Raw genomic sequence first — 23,343 nt, 5'->3', positions numbered from 1 at the left:
CCCTACACGGAGCAGAGCCAATCACTCCCTCCCCTGGAGTTCACAGCATTCTCTTTCTCCCTTGAGAAACCTCCTACCGAACAGGATGACAAATTTAGAATTCTGCTGCCTTCATCTTCACCTTCCTCCAAGCCTGCAGGAAAGACATAGAAGCTGACTGCAACTCCTGCCCACCAGAAGAAACAGCTTTGCTTTGTAATGAAAAACATCTAGGAGAGGATGTCTTACACTGTGGGTAAGAGCATATCATATGAGGAACTCTAGAAAAGAACGATGTTAATAAAGCCCATTACCAGGCTCTAAGTACATCAAACCGAAGATGGAAAACAGTTATGTGCTAAGTAAGAGTAAAGAAAAAAATCATCAAGAGGTCACAGTGGACCACCAGCTAAACGAGTCAAATGCTGTTTTGTTTTTTAATGAGTGGCTAAAAGACACAAGCAGTAGCCAAAGGGTCTCGTACAATCTTTTCATTATGTCTCGTTCTGATCAAACCATTGCTAGAAGCTGCTATATATATGCCAGACACCACCTAGGCCCTTGAACTTAGAAACCAAACCCAACTGAAGTATACACTGTGTTTTCTTGAATCCAGGAATCCATCAGTTCTAAGATACACCATTATTTTATCAAGCACTACAGAAGAAAAATGCTGCCAATTAAACTATGGCATGGTTTCTTATTACTCAGAATTTTCATTTTATTTTTATTGAAAGAGCTCTTTTAAACTTAGACATATATTTTTCTAATACATGGTTCTTGGGCACTAAGAAAAAGAAAAAGAAAACTGAAATGAATTGGTTAAGGCAATGACAACCAGGTCACCTGGCTGAAAGCAACTGTAAAATGTCATTGGTTTGGGAAGTATAGCCTGAATTCAGAAATGTTAAAATATGAGGGGAAAAAAAAAAAGTACAGCATAGAATCAATAAAGTATTATGTCTAGCTCGGTGACAAAAATTTAGAAAGGTCAAGGTAATGTTTCATAGGATAACTGCTACAAAGATATTTCATGGATTAAAAATGTATTTATACAGAGAAAAAAGTAGAGATTATTCAACTCAAGAAAGACAAAAATAGAATAGTAATTCAGTAATGTTCTCCAAATACATCAAAAGTCCTGTCCCAAAAAGCAGTGATTTCCAACTGCTTTTTTTCTTTACTTTTTCTTAGCAGCAGGACCTCATTTCAAAATAAGGGCCTACAAAACACTTGAGAATGGAGCTGTTCAGGCAGAAATGCCTCCGAGGTCACAGGGCTCAGGACAAGTTGAAATCCTGACCTGGAAAGTATATGTCACCTCTACGCACTCCCAACGACAGCTACAACACAATGACAGGGGTTTCAATGGTGGCATTAATCAGTTAAACATTTGCGCAATATGAAGCCTTGCTAGGTGCTTGTTATACAAAGATTCATCACGTATGGAGGGGTTTTGGTAACCTACAAGGAAGAATTTTCCATGTGTGGGATTTTAGACCTTGAGATGATTGCCAAAGGCTGGGTGGAGAGCTTTCTATCAGTCACAAAAGGAGCTGTATTGACCTCAGCAGGTCAGAAGCCCTCCTGGCACAGCAAAGGGATGAGTCACATCCATGAATTTAAGGTCCAGTCTAGCTCCAGCTCTGTCTGCAGCACCAAGTCTCTTTTCAAGTGCAAGCCAGAGGTGGCTGAATGTGGACAGCTTTGGCTCCTGCACCCTGCCCAACCGTGCAGCCGAACCCAACATTAATGGCACCCGTGGCCCTCCAAAAACAAATCCAACTCCACAACGAATGAGCAAGTGATGTATGTCCTACTGAAGGTGGGAGATGCACATACCACTGGGCAAAGCTTAAAAATCCCCACTAGACAGCTGATGATCTCCATGGTTCTTCATCTCCTTTTTCTCCCTTTCTTCTCCTGATACTGCCTCTCAAGTCCCCTTTGACTACTTGAAGCAATTCAATCCTCTTAGCATGGCAGCTCTGGGTCATCTCGTTGTCACTTGAGCGTGCTTTGGGAATACTACCCATGCCCACCCCTAACTCCCTGCCTAACTCAAATAGCTCAGCAAACCCAACAGCTCTCCACCAAAAAAAGGGCGATCTGCAGCTAAGAAAAATAATGTTTTCACCATACAGCCCTATCAGCACACAAACAACTTGTAGATTAATATTTTAGGATGATTAAAGAGGGCTAAACTTCCATTTGTAGGGTTATCAGACAATAACAGCTATTGCTCTATTGACGACCAAGGCAGGTTCGGCTGATCTGACTGCGGACATGTCCCCCTCATTTGTCCCTTGCACTGTCAGTCAGCTATGGAGGGAAACATTTTGGTAAAGGGAGGACAACCCACTCAGGTACAAGAGAACACTTCTTTGGCTAAGGGCACTCCCTTGCTATAAGTACCAACTGAGTTTTCAGCCTAATTCTCAGATTCCTATTTAGTATAAATAGGGATTTATCAGAAGTGAGAAAAGCCAACCCTACATCCCATTTTATTCTCTACACATAGGAACCAGAGAGGAAAGGTTTTCTTTAACCGATGGTTTTCAATCAAGTTGTGTTCTATGAATGGAAAAAATGGTGTACAGAAGCTAAGCTATTCTATGTTCTGAAGAAGACAACTTCCGCCCACAGGCATAAAATTGTTGATCTGACCCAGAGACGACAAAGTCAGAGAGCTTCATGGTGAAAATCAGAAAATTCATACTGAAGCACAGCGATCGTCATTCTGCCCTTCCTCCACAAACCAACCTCAGATACAGTATTCTTTCTATATTAGATAACATATTTTTTAACTGTATAGAAATGAAATGCAAAGGATTTTCAGAAAGAGGGCAGGTCATTAAACAGCGTCCCTATACAATCTCAGAGCTGGACAAGAGCTCAGACAAGGAAACTGAGGCCTAATAAGGTTAAGTGACATGATGGACACACAGTCCTTCTGGGCAGAGTTAGGGTTAGAACCCAACCAAACAACGTGGTCAAAACTTTAAAAACTTTTAAATTTCACTTGAATTTCAGACGCATATTTCTTCCCTTACCAGAATTACATCAAAAATGCGTGGGATCAGTTTGCTTTCTTCCACAAGTCTGTTAAAAAATGAAAAGATAATTTATTAATTATTTTAAAATTATTTAAACTGCTACCCTGATATGGAGCATTGCAGCCCCATGTTTTATTGCTTAAATTCTGCGACCGAAAAATATTATGACTAAATACTCATTTTAATACACTGAACTACATCTAAACACAAGAAATATGAGGCTTCTTTGCAAATGACTATTAGCTTAGCCTCACTGATCTGTAGTAAGTAAAACCTCAGACTGATATTTATACATGTAAAATTTTATTAAAATTCACAATTATTATAAAGACTGTCAAAATAGGCAACGCCAGCTGAAATAATGTAACCAATCCTCCCTGTAGTTAAATTATTAGCATGCCACACTGTAATCTTTCATATATGCCTCATTAGTTACCTTCTCAGCATTAACGATTTAATGTACAATGATTTTTAATGATCTTTAAAAAAAGGTAGATGTCAATCACTCAGTAGTTTCTAGGCACTTTCTCTCATCAAACCTAGTTATAAATTGTCATCTGTTTGTAACAGAAGAATTTTTTCATGCTATTTAAGGGAAAATAGCCTTGATTCAAAAGTGATAGTTTTTTAAGGACAATACTTCAATCTCTAAATATTCCTTTATTCCAGGGGTCAGTAAACTTTTTTCTATAAAGGGCAAAATAGTAAATATTCTAGGCTTTGCAGGCCACACAGTCTCTATAGCATCTACTTACCTCTGTCTCCATAACGTAAAAGCAGGCATAAATAATACATAAATGAATAGGCATGGCTGTGTTCCAATAAAATTTTATTTATAAGAACAGGCAGTGTCCCATATTTGGCCCACAAGCTATAATTTTCTGATCCTGCTCCAGTTTAAAAAAAAATCAGATTCCTTAACTTGATTAGAATTTACTTTGTAGGATAAACTACAGCACTTAAGACAAGCATGTTGTTTTCGTGGCATGTACGTGCTGTTTGTCTATTTCACAGAAAATGCCAGGAGGATAGAAAGGGAATTTATCGTCTGGCCTCCCTAGAGCTTGTTTGTCTATGATAATACATTGATGAAAGAAAAGCCTATGAGATTAGCCAAAAAAAAGATCACAGTGTTTTACAAATATCTGTTAAGGAAAAGTGAGATACAGAGAGAATTCTGAGACTGAAGCACTCAGAAAGCCCTAGCTCAGTATCTAGCAAAAATAAACGCGATGATTTCTGTAGTCTCGATATATTAGAGGGAAAAGGTTTTGACTACAAATATTAAATTCATTTACACTCTCTCACTTTCCTGGGCAACTGAAGGCTCAGATGTGAGGATGGAGCTCCTTATACCATGCCTGGGCAGGACAGGAAATGCACAGACTCAGGACCAAGCACAACTTTACATCAGCACATTCTTAAACCTCTTCCTCAGCTTCCTAGATGTTAACCATATCATTTGCTAAATAGGTCTTTTTCAATTTTTATGACATATACTTTGATTAGGCCCAGGCTGAAAGAGCCAAGCACATACATCTCCAAGTGGCCCTAGCAACCACAACCAAGAAAGTCACAGGCACCACTGCCTCCCCTATGGTACCTAGAAGTGACAGCTTCCTGTATCACAGTCTACCCCAACATTCAGATCCAGAAGCAGCCACTCACAACACCAGCCTTTCTGTGACGGTATTCTAAAATACATTCTATTACTAACATATGATTACATAAACGACCTTAATTCTTTCTTAAAAATTGCAACTAGTTCCTCTCCGGGTCTCTGCAAGACGAGCAGGCTGGCCTGGACTACCTCTTAAGCCTCCTTCAAGTTCTAACACTTCGATCCTCACATTCTTCTGAACACAATCAACCAGAAAAATTTTGTTCTTTGATTTGACTAACACATAATTTAGGGCCACATCTGGTAAATAAAAAGGGAACTCAAGCTAAACAAAATCACTTTTAGTGAAAAAAAATTTTTTTTCTATGACATTTTCTGTGACTCATGAACTAACCTCACAGGTAATCCCAAAAGCACTCTAAAGCAGGTATGGGACAACGGTGGCTGCATACACTTACAACTATCTGAGGCAGCATTTTTCCAGACCATGGGAAGTGACTGATAAGTGGGCAATGAGTTCACTGGCTATTGACGAGCATTTTCTTAATTTAAAACAATACAATAGAAAATATCCAAGGGTGTCACACACAGTATTGTCCGTGGCATTTTTGTTTCACTTATAGGTCTGAATACGTGTACTGGGTAGTGACATAAAATGCATTTTGTTTTATTGTGAGTTGTATATAAAATATCTGAAAGCCACAGATTTTAGACTGCTTTAGAGACCATAGTTTTCAATATGTTCTTAAATTTTCATTTTAAAAAATACACCTCCTTACTTTAAGCATCTCCTTTCATATCATCATACGTCCAATTAGTAGCTCGGTTCTCAAATGATCAACCCTTGATGTGCTCTGAGTAATGGCGCTCTCTTGCTCTGACCTGGTCCTCTGGGGAGCAGCTCCGGTGCTCAGGCCTCTGCAGAGCAGGGAGGAGGAGGCTTACCTCTAAACAAAGTGGATGTGGCTGGTTCTCAGGGATTTATTCAGGCAGCAGGTCTTAAGTCATGACAGAGACTTTGGAAAATCATGACTCAAAAGGCTATCTTATCCGGGGGCTCTGTTGTGGTTGGCCCCCATGATTTAAATGACCAGTATCATCTTACTACATGAGTCTGTTATTTCCTAAATTTGAAAAGAATGAAATGTCTATGGTTTATAGACAGCCTGAAGGACAGGAAGCGAAAAGATTTATCTGAATTTTTTAAACCAAAAACAAAGTAGAGATCTTTTTGAAATTATCCCAAATCTTCAAAGGACTGTGAAGATAGTAACTGTAGCACAGTAAACTTTTCTTCCTTTATGTTAGCCATCTAAGCACACTGTATTTAAGTAATTCCAGATGATTAAATTGAAATACACTGCCCTTTCCAAATTCCATTCTTGGGACTACTTTACCTTGGGTTTTTTGTTGGGGAGGGGCAGTTTTTCTTCCCCTTAACAGTGTAATTTAATGATAAGATTGTACATGGTGAAAGAGTTTTCTCCTTACAAGGTTTTATTACAGGAGATTGACTGGGACTTTGTATATCTGTGGTTTATGTTATTAACAAAAGAGGTGCTGTTTGAATTAGAAAATTTTGAATGAATTTATGAAAATCTTTAGGATACATTATTTGGCATTCTAACTCCCTCCTGTTCTTAAAGTAAATGTTGCCATTGGTATTGGGAAATTTTTAAAAATCTAGTTATTGATAAATTATTTATTGATACTTTTTAATTGATAAATCATTTACTGATAACACTTTCATGTATTTATTAATGCTTGATAACGCATTTAAAATACCATGTATTTAAATTCTGATAAATACTTAGTTGAGATTTATCTCTGGAAGCTATGAGCACAAACTTTAAGAAGATTTTATCACAAAATGTGCTAAATGATTACCAAAAAGATTAAAATGTATACTTTAAATAATAGGTCAACACTTTTGATGTAAGAAAGAACAATTGCTTTCAAGGTAAAGTTATTAGCGGTGACCTATGGAATCATGGCGGCCTTGCTTTTCTCTATTTTCTGGCACAATTACATTTCATATACTTTGAAAATAGGGCTGAATATAAAGTAAGCCTAGCAATATTTAGATATAAAAGACTAGTTGCAATACAGGAAAAATTGGTACAGGGAGATCACTCCCGTTCTGTTCAGAGAGCTATAACACTAGGTTGGGTTGAATTTCAAACCATTATTAGCATTCTTTAAAATTTTCCTGTAAAACTTGAAGGAGGTGCAGGGAGAGGAAGGCAGAGGATGTCCACCTGCTCTTTGCTCAGTTTTGCAGGACAAAGAAAGTGGTCCCCAAAAGCAATAAAACAGGCCTACGGAGACACAGGGGTCCACCCATGGAACTGCACTGTCTTGAGTTTGCTTCCTCGCTTGAAGTTTTTATCTACCCCTGGGGTAGAGACCAGACCCATGAAGAAGGGCCACAAGTCTAGAGCCAAAGGCCCCAACGGTCAGCCCTATCCATCAGGGACAATGTCCTCCCCAAAGGGCTTCTCCACACACTGTCTCTGCATTTCTGGAATCCATCTGGTCATACAGATCTTACTTAGTACTGGAGACATTTCTTCCTGGATACTATCTCAAGTTATGATTAACACTCTTGAACCCTTGTCATGGGCTAATCTTATAACTCAAAATCGATGCCTTTAAGCTCAGTCAAGTCAAATAGCTTGACAGATAAATGTCATATGATATAGCTAATATATGAATGAATCACTTTGCTGTACACCTGAAACTAACACAACACTGTAAATCAATTATACTTCAATAAAATTTTTTAAATGGTTTGACATATACATAACCAAACATAAAAACAAAATTCAACTTATATCAGAGATATATGCACAGGATACAGGGGACTAGACGTGGGGAAAACCTAGTGAGCTCAGCTACTGAAAAGAGGTGCTCATCAGCCTTGAAAGACAGGGGATTGGCCAGCTACAGTGTGTGGAGGAGCCAGGTGTGCCTACATGGATACAATGGTGAGGATAATCAGAGAAGTCTAACTAGTAAAGGGACAATGTGAAAGATGGAGCAGAATGATGTAGCCTTGACCGTCAGGCTTAGAAGTCTGGATTGCACCCTAAAAGGATGGGAAGACTCTGACGAATTTTAAGCTGAAGAATGACACCGTTGGATTTGCTATTCAAACTCCAATCTGACAGTAATAGGAATAAAGGAACTGGTGAAGACGTGCAGCCGAGAACATTGCTCCTCAAAGTGTGGTCTGCAGACCAGAGCCAGTCTGCAAACAGCCCACATCTATGACACTATAATGACAGAAACTGGAAAGATTAAGTTTTAATCTGTTGGATCTAATGATAAAATATTTGAACTTTGTGGCAGTTTTGTAACAAGGCCCCAGCAACATATGATGACAAACAGAATATCTGCATAGTCTCAAAGGACCTATCCACAAGGTATTTACAGTGGGGAACCCTGGCAGGGAGCACCTTCCCCAAGATGCACGTTTCACATCACCAGGAATAAGACATACTGACGTCATGTACACCCTGATATCATACACTAAGGAGGGCACATCATCACTTCTGGGGTACTCTTGTGAAAAATGCATAACCCTAATCTAACCATGAAAAAATTCAAGCAAATTTGAGGGGCATCTTGCAAAATAACTACCTGTACACTTCAAAAGCGTTAGTCATGAAAGACAGGGAAGGGTGAGAACTGTCCCATACTGGAGCAGACTAAGGAGACCTGAAAACTAAATGCAGAAAACTAAACTAGATTAGACCCGGGACCAGAGAAAGGACATTATTGGGAAAACTGGCAAAACTGGAATAAAATCTGCAGATCAGTTAACAATATTACATCGATGATAATTTCCTGGTTTTGACAACGGTACTATGGCTCCATAAGATGTTACCATTAGTGGAAGCTGGGTGAAGGACATATGGAAATTCTCTGTAATATTTTTACAACTTTTCGATAAGGCTAAATTTATTTCACAATTAAAATTTTTTTTTAATGGCTCCCCAATTCTTCAAGTCTCCTCTCTTTGAGAAGTGGGGTCTGTATCCTCTCCTCTTGAATCTTGGCAGGTTTGTAACTACTTTGACCAACAGAGTAGCATAGCAGTGACACTATGTGTTTTCTGCTTATATTCTGTCTTTTTATAGTTTTGCTTTCATAGCATTTTATTAAAATGTTTATTCTGGTTATCTGCTGCTGTATAACAAACCAATCCCAAATGTAGTGCCAGAAAGCAGTAAGTACTTTATGACACTCACTGATTCTGTGGGTCGTGAATTTGGACAGGGCACAGTGGGGATGACCTGTCTTTGTCCCCAGTGTTTGAGGCCTCAGCTGGGAAGACACAAGGCTGGGGTTGACTAGACCAGCTTAGGGGCCGTAATTATCTGAAGGCTTCTCATTCACATGTCTGGCATCTGGGCTGGGATGACTCAAGGAAGGCTGTTAATTCTGTGGACTGGATCACCCAGTACTGCCCTCTCCACGTGGCATGGCCTCTCAAAGCATGGCAGCTGAGTGCCAAGGAGGAGCCTTCCTAGAGAACCAGGCAGAAGCTGCATGGCCTTTTCTAACAGCCTTGCAACACAGGGCATCACTTGAAAATGGTAAGAGGTTATAAGCCTGTCATTAAGGCCAGCCCAGACTCAGGTGGAGGAAACAAGAGCCTCCTGAGACAGGGAGTGGCATGGTCACGTGACAGAAGAGCACAGGGACGGGAGATGTTTTTGCAGCCATCTTCGCAAAACACAATCTGCCACAGTATTGGTCTGCAACACACTGGAATTTCAAAAACTGTTTCTTCACCAGTTTGAGCAACACTGGTCTAGAAGCAGAGAGACCAGCTAATAGGCTACTACAGTGATGCAAAGGAGACATGACAGAGGCCTCATATTAGTTTTCTATTGCTGCATAACAAATGACCACAAACTTCATGGCTTAAAGCACACCTGCTGATTAGCTCAAAGGTCTGTAGGTCAGAAGTCTAGCTCAGCATGGCTGAGTTATCTGCTCAGAGTATCAAAATTCTGGAATCAAGATGCCAGCTGGGTTAAATTCTCATCTGGAGGGCGGAAGGGATCCATTTTCAATCATTGTTGACAGAACTCAGTTCCTTGCAGTTGGAGGACTGAGGCCCCTATTTCCTTGCTGGCTGTCAGCTAGGGGTCCCTCTCAGGTTCTAGAGGCCACTCACATTCCTTGCCACGTGGCTCCCTCCATCTCCACAACCAGCAACGGAGAATCTCCTCCATGTAGAATCCTTCTCAAGCTTCGAAGCTCTTTGGCTTACCTGTCTCTGACCTCTAGACCAGATTTAAATGGCTCATATGATTAGTCAGGGCCACCCAAATGATCTCCGTATTTTAAGGTCAACTAGTTTGGGACCTTAATGACATCTGCAATATGCCCTCACAACAGGACTAAGTTAGTGTTTAACTGAATAACTGGGAGAAGATGGGCTTGGAGTCTTGAAGGTCATCTTAGAATTCTGCCCACTATAAACTTGACCTTTCCCCCCACCCCAATTCCATCTTACCCCCGCCTCCTTTTTCTTAACAATTCAGATTTCATTCTCTGAATAAGCTGCTTCTGGCCAACTTGTGTACAAACCCCAAATAGATGCTGGACGTTTGTTAGCTTTCCAACAACGTTGGTTAGGAGTTTTAGATTTCATATTTGTTAATAACTGAGCGCTAGACTACACACAAAGCTTTTTTGTTTTTTATGGCTCACCTAATTTACCAGTCTAGTGGACCAACAACAGTCATTTAAAATAAAAGGTCTCTAACATCAAGCTGAATTTCAAATTATTGGTTCAATGAATCAACTTCAAAAGGAAATGGTTTCATAATGTTTACTTATGGCATGATATTATGTCTATCTTGAAAGCAAGAATATTTGTAAGATTTTTCCTTGAAATGTTTGCCTTTGCTTGCAATGCTTGCTAATCCTCTTGCAGAGAACTGCAGAAGTCTTACCAATAAAGGTACACATATAAAGACTTATTTTTCCCCAAAAGAAGGGGCAGGGTTAAGATTTTAGCAGCTTTAGCACAGAGAATTTCAGATCTAGTCATTTTACCAACATCTACAGAATCCTCCTTAGGATAGGCATTCTACTTATTCCCTGAGGAAATTTGCACCCCAGTGGTCACAAAACATGAACAATATAAAAATAACTTAACCCAAGTTATAAAGTTGACTGCTTCATTTGCTGAGAAAGTGTCAGAATTAAGCTAGCACACGAGCCATACCAGAATGTACCTGTGATGTACAAAAATCTCCCACTGCCTAAAGCAGCATGAAAAAGATATGAATTTCAGTAAGAGACACTTTGCTTATGTATAAAGCAAACGTTTTCCAATAGAAAGGAGGTTTTAGGTGGAAATAGAAGAACTTTACATTAACAACTTTCAAGCATGCTTTTCTACCTATTACCTCAATAGATGCCCAATACAGCCCTGTGATAATCCACATCTGTTGAATGAATCCAGGCAACAGAATGTTTCTATCACAGAAAGTACAGAAGGTGAGAAAGAAGAACAGTAGTCAAGAGGCTCTCCACGCAGTGTATGGAGCTCATTGACAAGACATCTCTGACTCCTTCCAATTCTAGATGCTGTGATATGCCTGAAAGTCCCATTTTGTCCTCGGCTTTACACAAACCGTCCCTGCACAGGCAACAACGCTCTTGTTAACCAGCCAAGGGCTTTGGCCCCGCCTCCCCACATCCAGCCCAGTGCTTTCTGTTCTGCCTGAGTCCTGAGCCCTCACCTTCTGTCTTTCTGAACCCCGTGGCTCTGCAGCTGGCCTCCTTACTCTAATAATTCACTGAATCCTTGGCACTTTCTCCAAGACATAATTCTGTATTGGTCCCACAGCTCCACATGTTGAAACCACAGGTAAGAAGCGTGCTCATCCTTGCAGGACTGGGGAGGGGAATGAACAGAAAGAAATGCAAATCAGTAAGAGAAAGGATTGGCAGGGACACAGGTTCCTAAGAGGACCACTAGACTGTCCACGTGGCATTTCTTTCCTCCTATGGACATGAGCCTGATACTAAAAAACAGCAATTGTATATAAGATATTTTAAAATTTATTTTCAATTTAATGAACCTGCTTATTCTCTATGGCTCCTTTTTGTCCTCTTATTTAGTAACGTGCAAGAGACTTTCGTTTTGGAATCCACTTAAAGTCAAGCTAAGATTTTTCCCTTTTCCTCTCTCATTCACCCAATAAACATTTACTGAGTACCTATCATTACTGAATGCAATGCACTGGGCCGAGAGCTATATCAAGTATTATAAGTGCTATGACAGATGTCTACAAAGGGTACAGAAGGGACAACAGAAATAGTCTCTTCTATCTGAGATGCAGAGTAAACGGGGATTGCACAATAACTATGTGAAAAACATGATTCCCAGTGCTGTCCATGTGCTAGCTCAGTGGATTCTAACAAAGAGAAACCATAGGGATGATGATGATGATGAATTCCTTTTTTTATTCAGACAAGAAACTGAGAGACAAAGAAATGATCGAGAGACAAGAAGTGGGGCTGAGATATAAACCCAGGCAACTGACATGAGTGTCCTCACTGCACAGAGTAAGTACTGCTCGAGCTGAACCTTGAAAGAGGAGTAGGTTATCTACAAGTAGTGGATGGAAGACAGGGTAGAAGGGGAGGGAGAACAGCTAAGAATGAGTGGTGCCCTGGGCAAAGGGAACAGCATGAGAGAAAGCAAAAACATGATCACTCATTAAGGACAGAGAAAAGGTGAATTTATTGAATAAGTGGAAGAAGTAAAGAGAAGGTAGCAAAAGATCAGGCTGCGGACTTCCCTGGTGGTCCAGTGGTTAAGAATCCATCTTGCAATGCAGAGGACGCTGGTTCAATCCCTGGTCAGGGAACTAAGATCCCACATACCGTGGGGCAACTAAGCCCGCGTGCCGCAAACTACAGAGCCCACGTCCTCTGGAACCCATGCACCACCACTAGAGAGAAGCCCATGCACCTCAACAAAGAGCCCACACGCCGCAAGGAAAGATCCCGTGTGCTGCAACTAAGACCTAACACAGCCAAAAATAATAAGTAAGTAAAGTCTGCATTAAAAAATAATAATAATTTTTTAAAAAGACCAGGCTGGAGGAATAAACCAGGGCAGATCACAAAAGATCTTGTTATCCATGCTGAGGAACTTCAACTTATTTGGTAAACTCCAGCCTACAGGCCAAACCCTGCCACCAGCCAGTATCTGTGTGGCCCACGAGCTAAGAATACTTGTTAGGTTTCTAAATGGTTGGAAAAAAATCAAAAGAAGAATATTTCATGACATATGACAACTGCATGAAATTCAAATTTCAGCTTCCATAAATAAAGTTTTATGGGAACACAGCCATGCTCATTCATTTACATATTGTCCATGGCTGCTTTTACACCACAATGACAGAGTAGCTGCAACAGAGACCATATGGCCAGCAACGCCCAAAGTATTTACTATCTGGCCTCTTGCAGAAGAAGTTTGCTGAGTTAGCACATGTCCCTGCTCTAGGTGACTGGGTACCACTAAGAGAAGGATTAGGCAAAATGATGCCATCACCAGCTTTACCTTTTTACAATGATTATTCAGGCTACAGTGAGAGGATGGACTGAATGCAAAAAGGACTGGGAACAGGAAGGTCAGGTAGCTGCCAATGACCACTTTCAAGATAAGAGGTGATAAGAACCAAAGCAGGAGTAAATAGGAAAAGACCAACGAGGTTGTATCAACAGGACTTGCAAATCTACTGGATGCAGGAGAGACAGAGGAGGAAGGAAATTCAGAATGATTCTAGGTGCTTGACTTGTCCTACCTGGAGGCCACCGCCATGACCGCCACCAGAACAACAAACATCACAGCAAGGGGTCTCATCTATGGAAGCTCCTATGCAATAATGCACTGGGCTTAGGGCTTCACCTCTTACTTAATCCTTACCTTGAGGTAGGAATGAATAACCTCTTCTATAGAGGAGGACACTAGCATGGAACCTTATCCAAGGTACACAGTTTCAGAGTTCATGATTTTTAACTGCTCTAAGATACAATATTAAGCTAACGTATGGGGGAAAGGCTAGTTTGGAGAAGAAGTGAGTTAAGTTTGGAAAGAGGAGTAAGAAGTGAGCTGAGGACAGAAACCCATGGAACACCAACATTTAAAGAGTTGGCAAGAAAAAGAAAACCTGGAAGTCTCAAAAGTTCACAGGAGGTAGGAAGCAAGGACATCAATGGGAGTGGAATGGAAAAGGGTCAAAAAGAACAGCTTAACAATCAGCTCACCCTCCTGGATGTTCAGACCTTCACTTCAGTCCCAGTTCCTATAAACTGTACTTTCATTACGCTGAGTAATTTCAGTATCCCCAAGCTCATTTCAGGGGCTACTTCTAAGATCAATCCATGATACTATGGTAGTAACAGACAAAAATAGAGAGTGACGATCAACTTGAAACTACTGAACCAAAGGCTACCTTGCTGACCAGAAAAACCGTAAGATGGATTAGAGACTGTCATTCACATTTTAACTTTTGATAAGAACCACCAGCCTGTGTCTCTGTGTGCATGTGTTTAACAAATGTATTTTTTCTTGATTATAGAAAATTATTAAAAACCATAATAATTGTATGTAGCTATTTATATAAAATTTTTTCTATAAAATATATAAATACGGAGGCATAAAATATAATACACTGAATGTTACGTTTGGGAGAACAGCAAAGCATTACAAATAAAATATTATAATGCCAGCACTCTAAGAAAATCATTAATAAGTTTTAATGTATTATTTCCTTGTTTTTTGATTCATATAAGACATGGGACCAACCTCATCATTAAAACAACAGCTACCATTTCTTGTACATGTACTCTGTGTTGCTTGGACAGCCATGCCTTGTTTAATGTCTAATAACCATAGCTGAGTCCATTCTACAGAGGAAAACATTGACGCTTAGGCTAGTGAAGCAACCTGCTCACACTCACTCACAAAGCCAACAATAGATCTGGGGTTAGAACTGGAATCTGCCTATTTTAATAGACCGTTAGGTGTATTATATCACAGTAGAGGGTGAGAGAAAAACTCAAATCATCCTACATATATTGGGATTTCTTAAATGTATTTAAAACATTTCCCATGTTATCACATATTCAATTAAAGTATGAGTTCTCATACCTACATACTTTTGTTGTTGTTGTTGTTATTAGGGTCAACTTTTTTTTTTTTTATTGATGTACAGTTGATTTACAATGTTGTGTTAGTTTCAGGTGTACAGAAAAGCGACTCAGTTATACACATATATGTACACATATATTATATATATATATATCTCCTTTTATAGATTCTTTTCCCTTATAGGTTATTACAAAATATTGAGTATAGGTCCCTGTGCTATACAGTAGATCCTTGTTGGTTGTCTATTTTATATATAGCTGTGTTTATCTGTTAATCCCAAACTCCCCTCTTTTCCCCTTTGATAACCATAAGTTTGTTTTCTATGTCTGTGGGTCTATTTCTGTTTTGTAAATAAGTTCATTTGAATCATTTTTTTAGATTCCACATATGAATATTGGAATATTTGTCTTTCTCTGTCTGGCTTACTTCACTTACTATGATAATCTCTAGGTCCATCCATGTTGCTGCAGATAGCATTATTTCATTCTTCTTTATGGCTGAGTAATACTCCATTGTATACTTTTCTAACCTACATTGTATTTAACTAGCCCTCTATTGATGGACCCCTGTTTTCCACTTTTTACTAGTATTCATTAGGGAAAAAAACAAATGTAATGGTTAAGGAATCATGTCAAATGAGTTCAACTTGTCATTCGATCTTCCTAGCTCTGCGCACATAACTCCAAGCGTTACTTTCCTGCCGTGTGATACCACTGCCTACTTCCCTTCCTGATGGTAAGGAGCAAATAAGGTTGTGCCTGTGAAGCACCCAGCCCTGCCTGGTACATACAAAGCTCTCTGTAAAGACAGATACCAGCTTTACTAATATTGCTGTTGCTGTTTTAAATCATGTTTTAATGGACATTCTTGTATATAAGTATTTGTGTATATCTTGTACTATTTTCTTAGGATGAATTCCTAGAAGTGGAATCAAAGGCTACATTTAAGGTTTAATACATACCGTCAGTTTGCCCGTCATAAAAGATGTACCAATTTATGACAGTGTATGTTTCACTAGCCTCTGAACAAGTGCTATTTTTTAAAAAAACTCTTACCAGTTTGATGTTTTTTATCATCGTAGTGGAATTTTCTTTGATTACTAATGAGGGGGGCTCTTTTTTTCATGTTTATTTCAAGTTCTTTGTCCATTTGCCCTTTGGGCCTACCCTTCTTTAGAATTTCAAGATAACTAATGAAGTCTGTCCGTAAAAGCTGACCATTATGTTGACTTTGTAAACAGTTGGTTTAAGCAGGATGTATGAGTACAAGCAGAGAGATGCACACACAGAAATGGTGCATTATGAGGGTACAAGGCATCTCGGAGGCATTTATGTCCTTGAAGAACCAGGGTTAGTCTCCTTCACTGCCTGGGTTTTTTTCCTCTGTAATCTAGCTATGGCAAAGAATACTAAGTAATAACACATGTTCGAGATGGTGATAAAAATGTGCCAAGGAAGTCGCAGAACATTATTTGAAACTCAGACCACTGTTTAGTCTGGCAGCTCTCATGCTCTTTAATTACATGACAAAGGCCCCGTCTGTACAGCAAACACTGTAATATATTCTGACCAATAACTGTCATCATATAAAATCAGAAGACCTGACATGGAAGAGGGTTTGGTGTTGAGACAAGAGGACTGAATTGGTAATCTGTGCTTTGTGCCTCATGTTACGTTCCACTCGGTTGGATTTCACTTTGTTCTACAAAGATGACAGACAGTGACAGGTGTATGCGATGGATTCAGACAACGCCTGGCTTCATCAACAGTAGATTAACAACAACGACGAGTCTGCAGCATAAGTACATTGCTAATTCTAAAATGGTCCATTACCTTGGTAAATCACCAAAAGAAAGTGCAAACGTGACAACAGAAATATGAGGCTAAATCTTGCCAAAAATTATCAAGGGACTTATTCTTTCAGACTTCAGAAAGTACACCGATCATATCAAAAGACTTTGTTTAGCTGCTATTTCTACAGTTAGGATGCCATGATGGCTCGCTGGCTGTAATAACCAAGTAAACAAAGGTTCCTAAATTAACTACGATTCATAAAGAGACCTAATAACTGTATAAGTACGAAATATAGAAATGTTTCATTGCCAATGTTATCTTTTCCCTTTTGCTGCCGTTTTCAGTGCTGCACTTTTTTTTTTAATGAAGGCTCTTTTAGTGACTTGGTGGGCCTCTTCAGCCAAGTCATTTTATTTATTTATTTATTTATTAATATTTATTTATTTGATTGTGCTGGGTATTAGTTGTGGCGGGCAGGCTCTTAGTTGTGGCTCGTGGGCTCCTTAGTTGGGGCCTCTGAACTCTTAGGTGAAGCACGCATGTGGGATCTAGCTCCCTGACCAGGGATCGAACCCGAGCCCCCTGCATTGGGAGCGTGGAGTCTTATCCACTGCGCCACCAGGGAAGTCCCCAGTGCTGCACATTTTAACACCACCTGAAGTAAACAAATTTGTTTTACAAGTACAAAATAACCAAAAGGCATTAGCTGATGAGTCAAAAGAATCAAAGATGCCAATAAGAAAAGTTGGAAACTCTCACCAAGCAAAGATAAACAAATGCATCAGTCAAAATAAACATACCATACATTAATATTCTGGTCTGAGGCAATTGGTTCAACTGTCATCTTGACATATTCCTTAACGAACCAATTAAATGAAGATGTTAATCTGATGTTAAATAAACAAATAATTTAAAGAATACTTTCAAATCCTAAAGATAATGATGCCTATGGTGGCTGGATAAAGAAATGGAAAACTGTTTATTATGGTAAAGAATAAAGTAGATTGCTTTGATGGCATACCCTATATGTAAATGAGAAATCAAGTGTTCCACTGAAGGATACCAATATTTAGATGGCAATGGCTTACGAAAGCTACTGAAGGTTTTGGTTTTACCAATGCCCATGACTGCCATCTAGCCATGGGCACTGACACTCTCACCCTAGAACTGTCCAAGGGGAAGGTCTCATTTCTACTGGCACACAGGCCACTTATAGCTTTCACTTCCTCATAGAACTTGCAGGAAAAGCTCACTGCGGACTCACACCTATAAAACTGCTGGCACAAAACCCAGAGAAAGGTTTCTCTACGCGACTGACTCATTCCCTAATAATGACTGGTGAATTGAGGAGCCTGCCACTGAATTAAGCCCAGTGTTCAACTACGTGGGAGGCTTGGAATGCAGTCCCAGAATTTGCATTACACTCTGACAGCCCAGGCTAGACTCTTGCGCTAAAAGAACTGTGGTATGTGAGCAGTACTATCTTCCCAGTGCTTTCATGTCATCTCTACAATGGCCACAGAGTCTGCAGAACAGTCTCTGGCTCTGTCTAGGGGCACACGAAGCCTAAGGTTCTTGACAGTGAACAGCTGAGGAGGAGACGACTAGGGACCTACGGGCTGCACACACTACCCACCACTCCAAGGTTCCATCAAGCTGCACCAGGGAAGACACGGAGAATCACAGGCCCAAACTGTGTCTCTAATGCTTAAGTCTGAGCAAGTAATGAGCAGGTGATAAAATATGGCCAAGGGCACAGTACACCTGAGATTTAGCCAACATTCTATGGTTAGATATGTTTCTAGGCAGAAGATCTCTACTCTAGATAGAAGACCCAGGCTAAAAAACGCCTCTAAGCAGGGCTCCAGAGAGGACTGAGCTCTGTCCTACCTGAAAGAGCTAAGAAGAAATAGTAATTCTGAACATGCTTTAACAGTTTAATAAGGGAAATATAATGCATTTTCCATAGGGAAAATAATGTCTTAATAATCTTTTAAAAGGCAAGTATAAAAAGAGGAACTCATAAAAAATAATGACCACAATAATCACAGTAATAGTTACCATTTTAGTCTCTATCTGAAAGTAGGAAACGAAGGATAGTAACAAATGGCAACAGGCCCAAACAGAAATATGTAGACAACATTGAGGCTTTAGTACAGTTCGTTTTTATAAATAGTCTAAAAATAGGAATAAAGAACATAGTTTCTAGTTATCCAAAAAAGAATTCAGTACCTTGACCACTCAATGCAATGACCTCATCACTTCCAAACTCTTTTCTAATCCCCCCTCTTTTCTAATTCTAGACAGTTTTATGACTACTAATTGCACCACTTCAAAAGTCTCACTTTCAAGCATCCCAGAGGCAGAGCATCACTTCCTAACTTCCGGGCTCAATTACCCCTGCGCCCAGGCACTGGATTCTAACACCTCTCCCTTAGGGAGCATTGCAGGGGCTACCCCGCTAGGAGGCAAGGATATCAGTCTAGCAAGGCACTGCTCACCCTGTTGCTTCATCAGTTTTACCCTTCCTATGAGATCAAGGATTGGGAAATTGTTCCAGTTGAGGGCCAGAAGTAAATACTCCTGGCTTTGCAGGTCATGCGGTCTCTTTCAAAACTACCCAGCTCTGCCACTGTAGCACAAAAGCAGCCACAAACAATAAATAAATGAATCAGTGTGGCTGTGTTCTGATAACATTTTATTTACCAAAGCAGGTGCGCTGGATTTGGCCCCTAAGCTGTAGTTTACCAAACTCTGCACTAGATCATCCTCATCAACATAGAAACATCACTAAAATATTCAGGACAAACGAAAAAATTGCTTCGATCCTGTATCTCCCTCCAGCTCCCCATTTTCTAGCTCTGCTTTATAGCACAACTCTCTTTAGAATTACTGATGTTCCCTGTCTCCACCTCATCATTCCCTTCTCAGTGAACTCCACCAGGCATTTGCCCCTGAATGCCACCAAAAATAAGCCCTAAGAAATCACTCCTCTTGCCAGCTCTAATGGTTAATTCTCCATCCTCATCTTACCTACACTCGCAGCAGCATCTGACACTCTTGTTATTCCCCTCAGCTGAAAGTTGCAGAAAATCAGAGGCTTGCTCCTCTAATAATGAAGCTAGCATTAACGCAGATCATCACCTCAATCTTGTATGTTGTCACCTTCCCAAAGACGCTCTTAACCACCCTCTTGAAAACAGCTGACCCCAGCCCATCACTCTCCATTCTCTAACCCCGCTTTACTGTTCTGTACACCACTTACATCACTAGCTGAAATCATGGGTTTTGTAAATTGATTTCCTTGTTTACTGTCTATTACCCCCATGCATTCATAAGCTCCATGAAAATCAGGACCGTGTATGCTTTGTCCAACTCAGAGAACACAACTATTTGTGAGGTGACTCAGTGAATGTATAAGTAATACTAACTTTTCCTGTAGGTAGAAAAATATCAAAGCTGATTCTGCCCTGAAGTTCCATAATCCTACAATGGAAATGAACTGTAAACCTTCAAGAGACTTTGTGAAGAAGAGAAAATAAACAAATGAACTTTCTTGTGGGCAAGTAAGGAATTACTTCAAGAGGAAATGTTAGGGGGCATTCTGTTAAAAATCCCTTAACATCTATTTAAAGAAAGAAGGAAGGAACTGTGAATTATTGTTGATTGTAGCCCCCAAGACGCCAGGGACTGCTTTGACCAAAGACTTCAACTAAATGCTGGCTTCCAACACGACAAGTGAGTGGCTCAAGCCCAGGCACCATGTGACCAAAGACACATCAGCATGTTGGGCTCTTGGCAAGGCCCTGGTTGCCACTCCGTAAGGAAAGCTGTCACTGGTCCCATGAGAGTCAGAGGAGGATAACTGAAGTGAGTAAGCCTCCAGCATACAGGGTTGCTATGGGAATACAGATTCAAGAGATTAAGTTGTTTCTAAGGACCGAGATAAACAGTCTCAATGGATCCAACTGATCCCCATACAGTAAGGTTAGGCAATAAAGTGTGTACCAAGTCATCACGAACTTAGGGGAAATCTCTGTGATGATGAACAAGATAATAGAAGAAAATAAGCAGAAGTATTACTACCACTTGCACCAGGAAAAACTCACATAAGAGTTTTTTATTTCATGAAAAGATTTAAAAAAACGTCAAAACAGATTTGGATCAATTACTATTGATCTTCCTCACAAATCACTAAGGAAAACAGAATGCCTTGGATCAAACTCCTAAGGCTTTATTTAGATTGGTGTCCTTCCATAATTCTATCAGAATACTGGGATGGAGGGAGAGAATTAATTTAATACCTACTCCATGGGCGCTTACGTAAAGACTTACGTTAGGGGCTTCCCTAGTGGCGCAGTGGTTGGGAGCCCGCCTGCCGGTGCGGGGGACACAGGTTCAAGCCCTGGTCCGGGAAGATCCCACATGCCATGGAGAGGCTGAGCCCGTGTGCCGCAGCTGCTGAGCCTGCGCTCTAGAGCCCACGAGCCACAACTACTGAGCCCACACGCCACATCTACTGAAGCCTGTGCGCTCTGGAGCCCGTGCTCTGCAACAGTAGAGGCCACCGCAGTGAGGGGCCCGTGCACCACAGCGAAGAGTAGCCCCTGCTCACGGCAACTGGAGAGAGCCTGCGCACAGCGGCAAAGACCCAACACAGCCAAAACTAATAAATAAATAAATAAAAATAATAAATAAAATAAATAAGTTTATTTAAAAAAAAACATACATTAGTTCCTGTAGGAGACAGGATGATGCGTTATATCATAATTAACACAATAAGGAAGGATTTCAACCCTGTAAGTGTGGTTTAAGTCATGAGCAGAGGAAGGTTCAAAATCCAGGAGAGTGAGGGAAGGCACAGGTCAGCAACCAGGATATTACTAACCAGAACTGTGCCAAGAGCTGCCTCAATGATAAAAATAGAGAGAGAGGAGTGCCAGAACCTAAGGATGATGGCAGAGGGAAACAAAGGAGAATCATGCATGTGCTATTATCAGATCCACACGACACTGAAGACAAGTATGTTGAGGAACTGGACCACTCTTACATGTAAATGACACAAAGAAACTTAAAACAATCCTATTTCAAAATCCACTGTGATATTCACCTGGGTGTCTTTTAAAATGTGGCTCTGCTGGATAAGTACAAACAACAGGGGACTGGGAGGTCTAGATCCGAAACCTGACCTTCTTTGCACTGACTATGGCATCTGGGGCACACAAATTCCGTCTGAAGCTCACTTTCCTCATGTGTAAAATGAAGACATCAGCCCAGGATACTAATCATGTCTTTTTATTCTGTATTTTTGATTCTTTGACATCTTAAGATCTTAGTAACTCTGGGGGGAAGGCCCCTCCCAGGGCCAGACATTTCCCAGAGATGGCAAACTACTCTCCTTTGAGCTTGCCTTTCCTATGCAAGCCAACCAAACCCCCAAAAGCCTCCTTTATATGGAGCTCTTAAACTCCAGGCCACTGTTTCCCTGCCCTGACCATCCCAGGGCCAGGTATCAGCTAAGTAGAGATAAACCCCACACCTCAGAGCCCACTGAAATTATTCAAGCAGCCAATCCTAAGCCTGCTCACCCACTCCTACCCTTGTCAACTACAACCAAGGCTCTGGCCCATGTTTTCCTCTTCCTTCCTCTGCCTCCTGACTGCCTCTGTTGCCTCCCCACGTGGCTGCCCGTGGCGTGGTGTGCTCCCTCCTCTCGGAATCTGTGAATGTAAGACACCCTCTCTTTGAGGGCAGTCATTTCCTGGTGTGTTGATCTCAGCGATCAAGAGTAATTTTTTGTTAATGTACATCTTAATGATCTCCCCAAAGTCCCATATAGTGCTGATGTTCTAATATTTCTCTATTCTCATGAATAAAGACGAAAAAGCTGTACTCCTTCAGTTCGGCAGTCAGGAAACATGCTCTGAAAAGGGCTAGAAAGTATATTTTTAGGCTTTGCCAGACGCAAGTTCTCTGTGCCTCAAATTCGTCTGTGTCTGTAGGCTGCACAACTCTTTTTTTTTTTTGCGGTACGCAGGCCTCTCACTGTTGTGGCCTCTCCCGTTGAGGAGCACAGGCTCCGGACACGCAGGCTCATTGGCCATGGCTCTCAGGCCCAGCCGCTCCGCGGAATGTGGGATCTTCCTGGACTGGGGCACGAACCCGTGTCCCCTGCACCGGCAGGCAGACTCTCAACCACTGCGCCACCAGGGAAGCCCGCTTAGGCTGCACAACTCTTGAACAGCATAACCACCACTCTTACCTCACAGGCCCTGGCCCTGTGGGCCAGAGCTTGTGAATCTCTGTTTTAGACAACCAGGGAAAGCCTGCAGATAAGGATGCCTTGTGAAACACAAAAAGCTTTACTGAGGCCCTACTAGGATTTACCAGCACTCTATTGTACACAACTGGGGAACCACTACTTTTAAAGGTGTACAATAAACTCTAAGTGGTTGCCTTGTAAATGTCACACCAAAAAGCAATCTGAAACCATACACTTCTGACCCCGAAATAGCTGCTAAGTATTCATATAACCATGAATTCACATCTGTGTTGAAAGAAAACAATGAGAAAAGATTCCTTTGTTGAAATCAGCATCCTGTCTAAAGTCCAGGGGTCACAAACTCAACAGGGTCACAAATCAAAAAATCGTTTACAAGGAAAGCAGACAGACATCCTAATACGTGTGTATACACTCCGGAT

The 23,343-nt window shown here is 40.7% G+C and overlaps 1 protein-coding gene across 1 annotated transcript in view; it reads right to left on the bottom strand.

The window, feature by feature from the left end:
- Positions 1–23,343, bottom strand: part of LOC103079147 (serine/threonine-protein kinase ULK4-like) — a gene marked incomplete at its 5' end in the record, with an annotated part of 395,550 nt that overhangs the window by 297,814 nt on the left and 74,393 nt on the right. Inside the window, one exon of the mRNA XM_007464471.1 lies at positions 3,033–3,081. Coding sequence (XP_007464533.1) covers positions 3,033–3,081 — 49 coding nt within the window. The remainder of the gene's footprint in view (positions 1–3,032; positions 3,082–23,343) is intronic.

Source organism: Lipotes vexillifer, unplaced genomic scaffold (genome assembly GCF_000442215.2).
Source record: "Lipotes vexillifer unplaced genomic scaffold, Lipotes_vexillifer_v1.1 scaffold798, whole genome shotgun sequence".
Lineage (NCBI taxonomy): Eukaryota > Metazoa > Chordata > Mammalia > Artiodactyla > Lipotidae > Lipotes > Lipotes vexillifer.
This window is presented reverse-complemented; position numbering and strand designations above follow the sequence as displayed.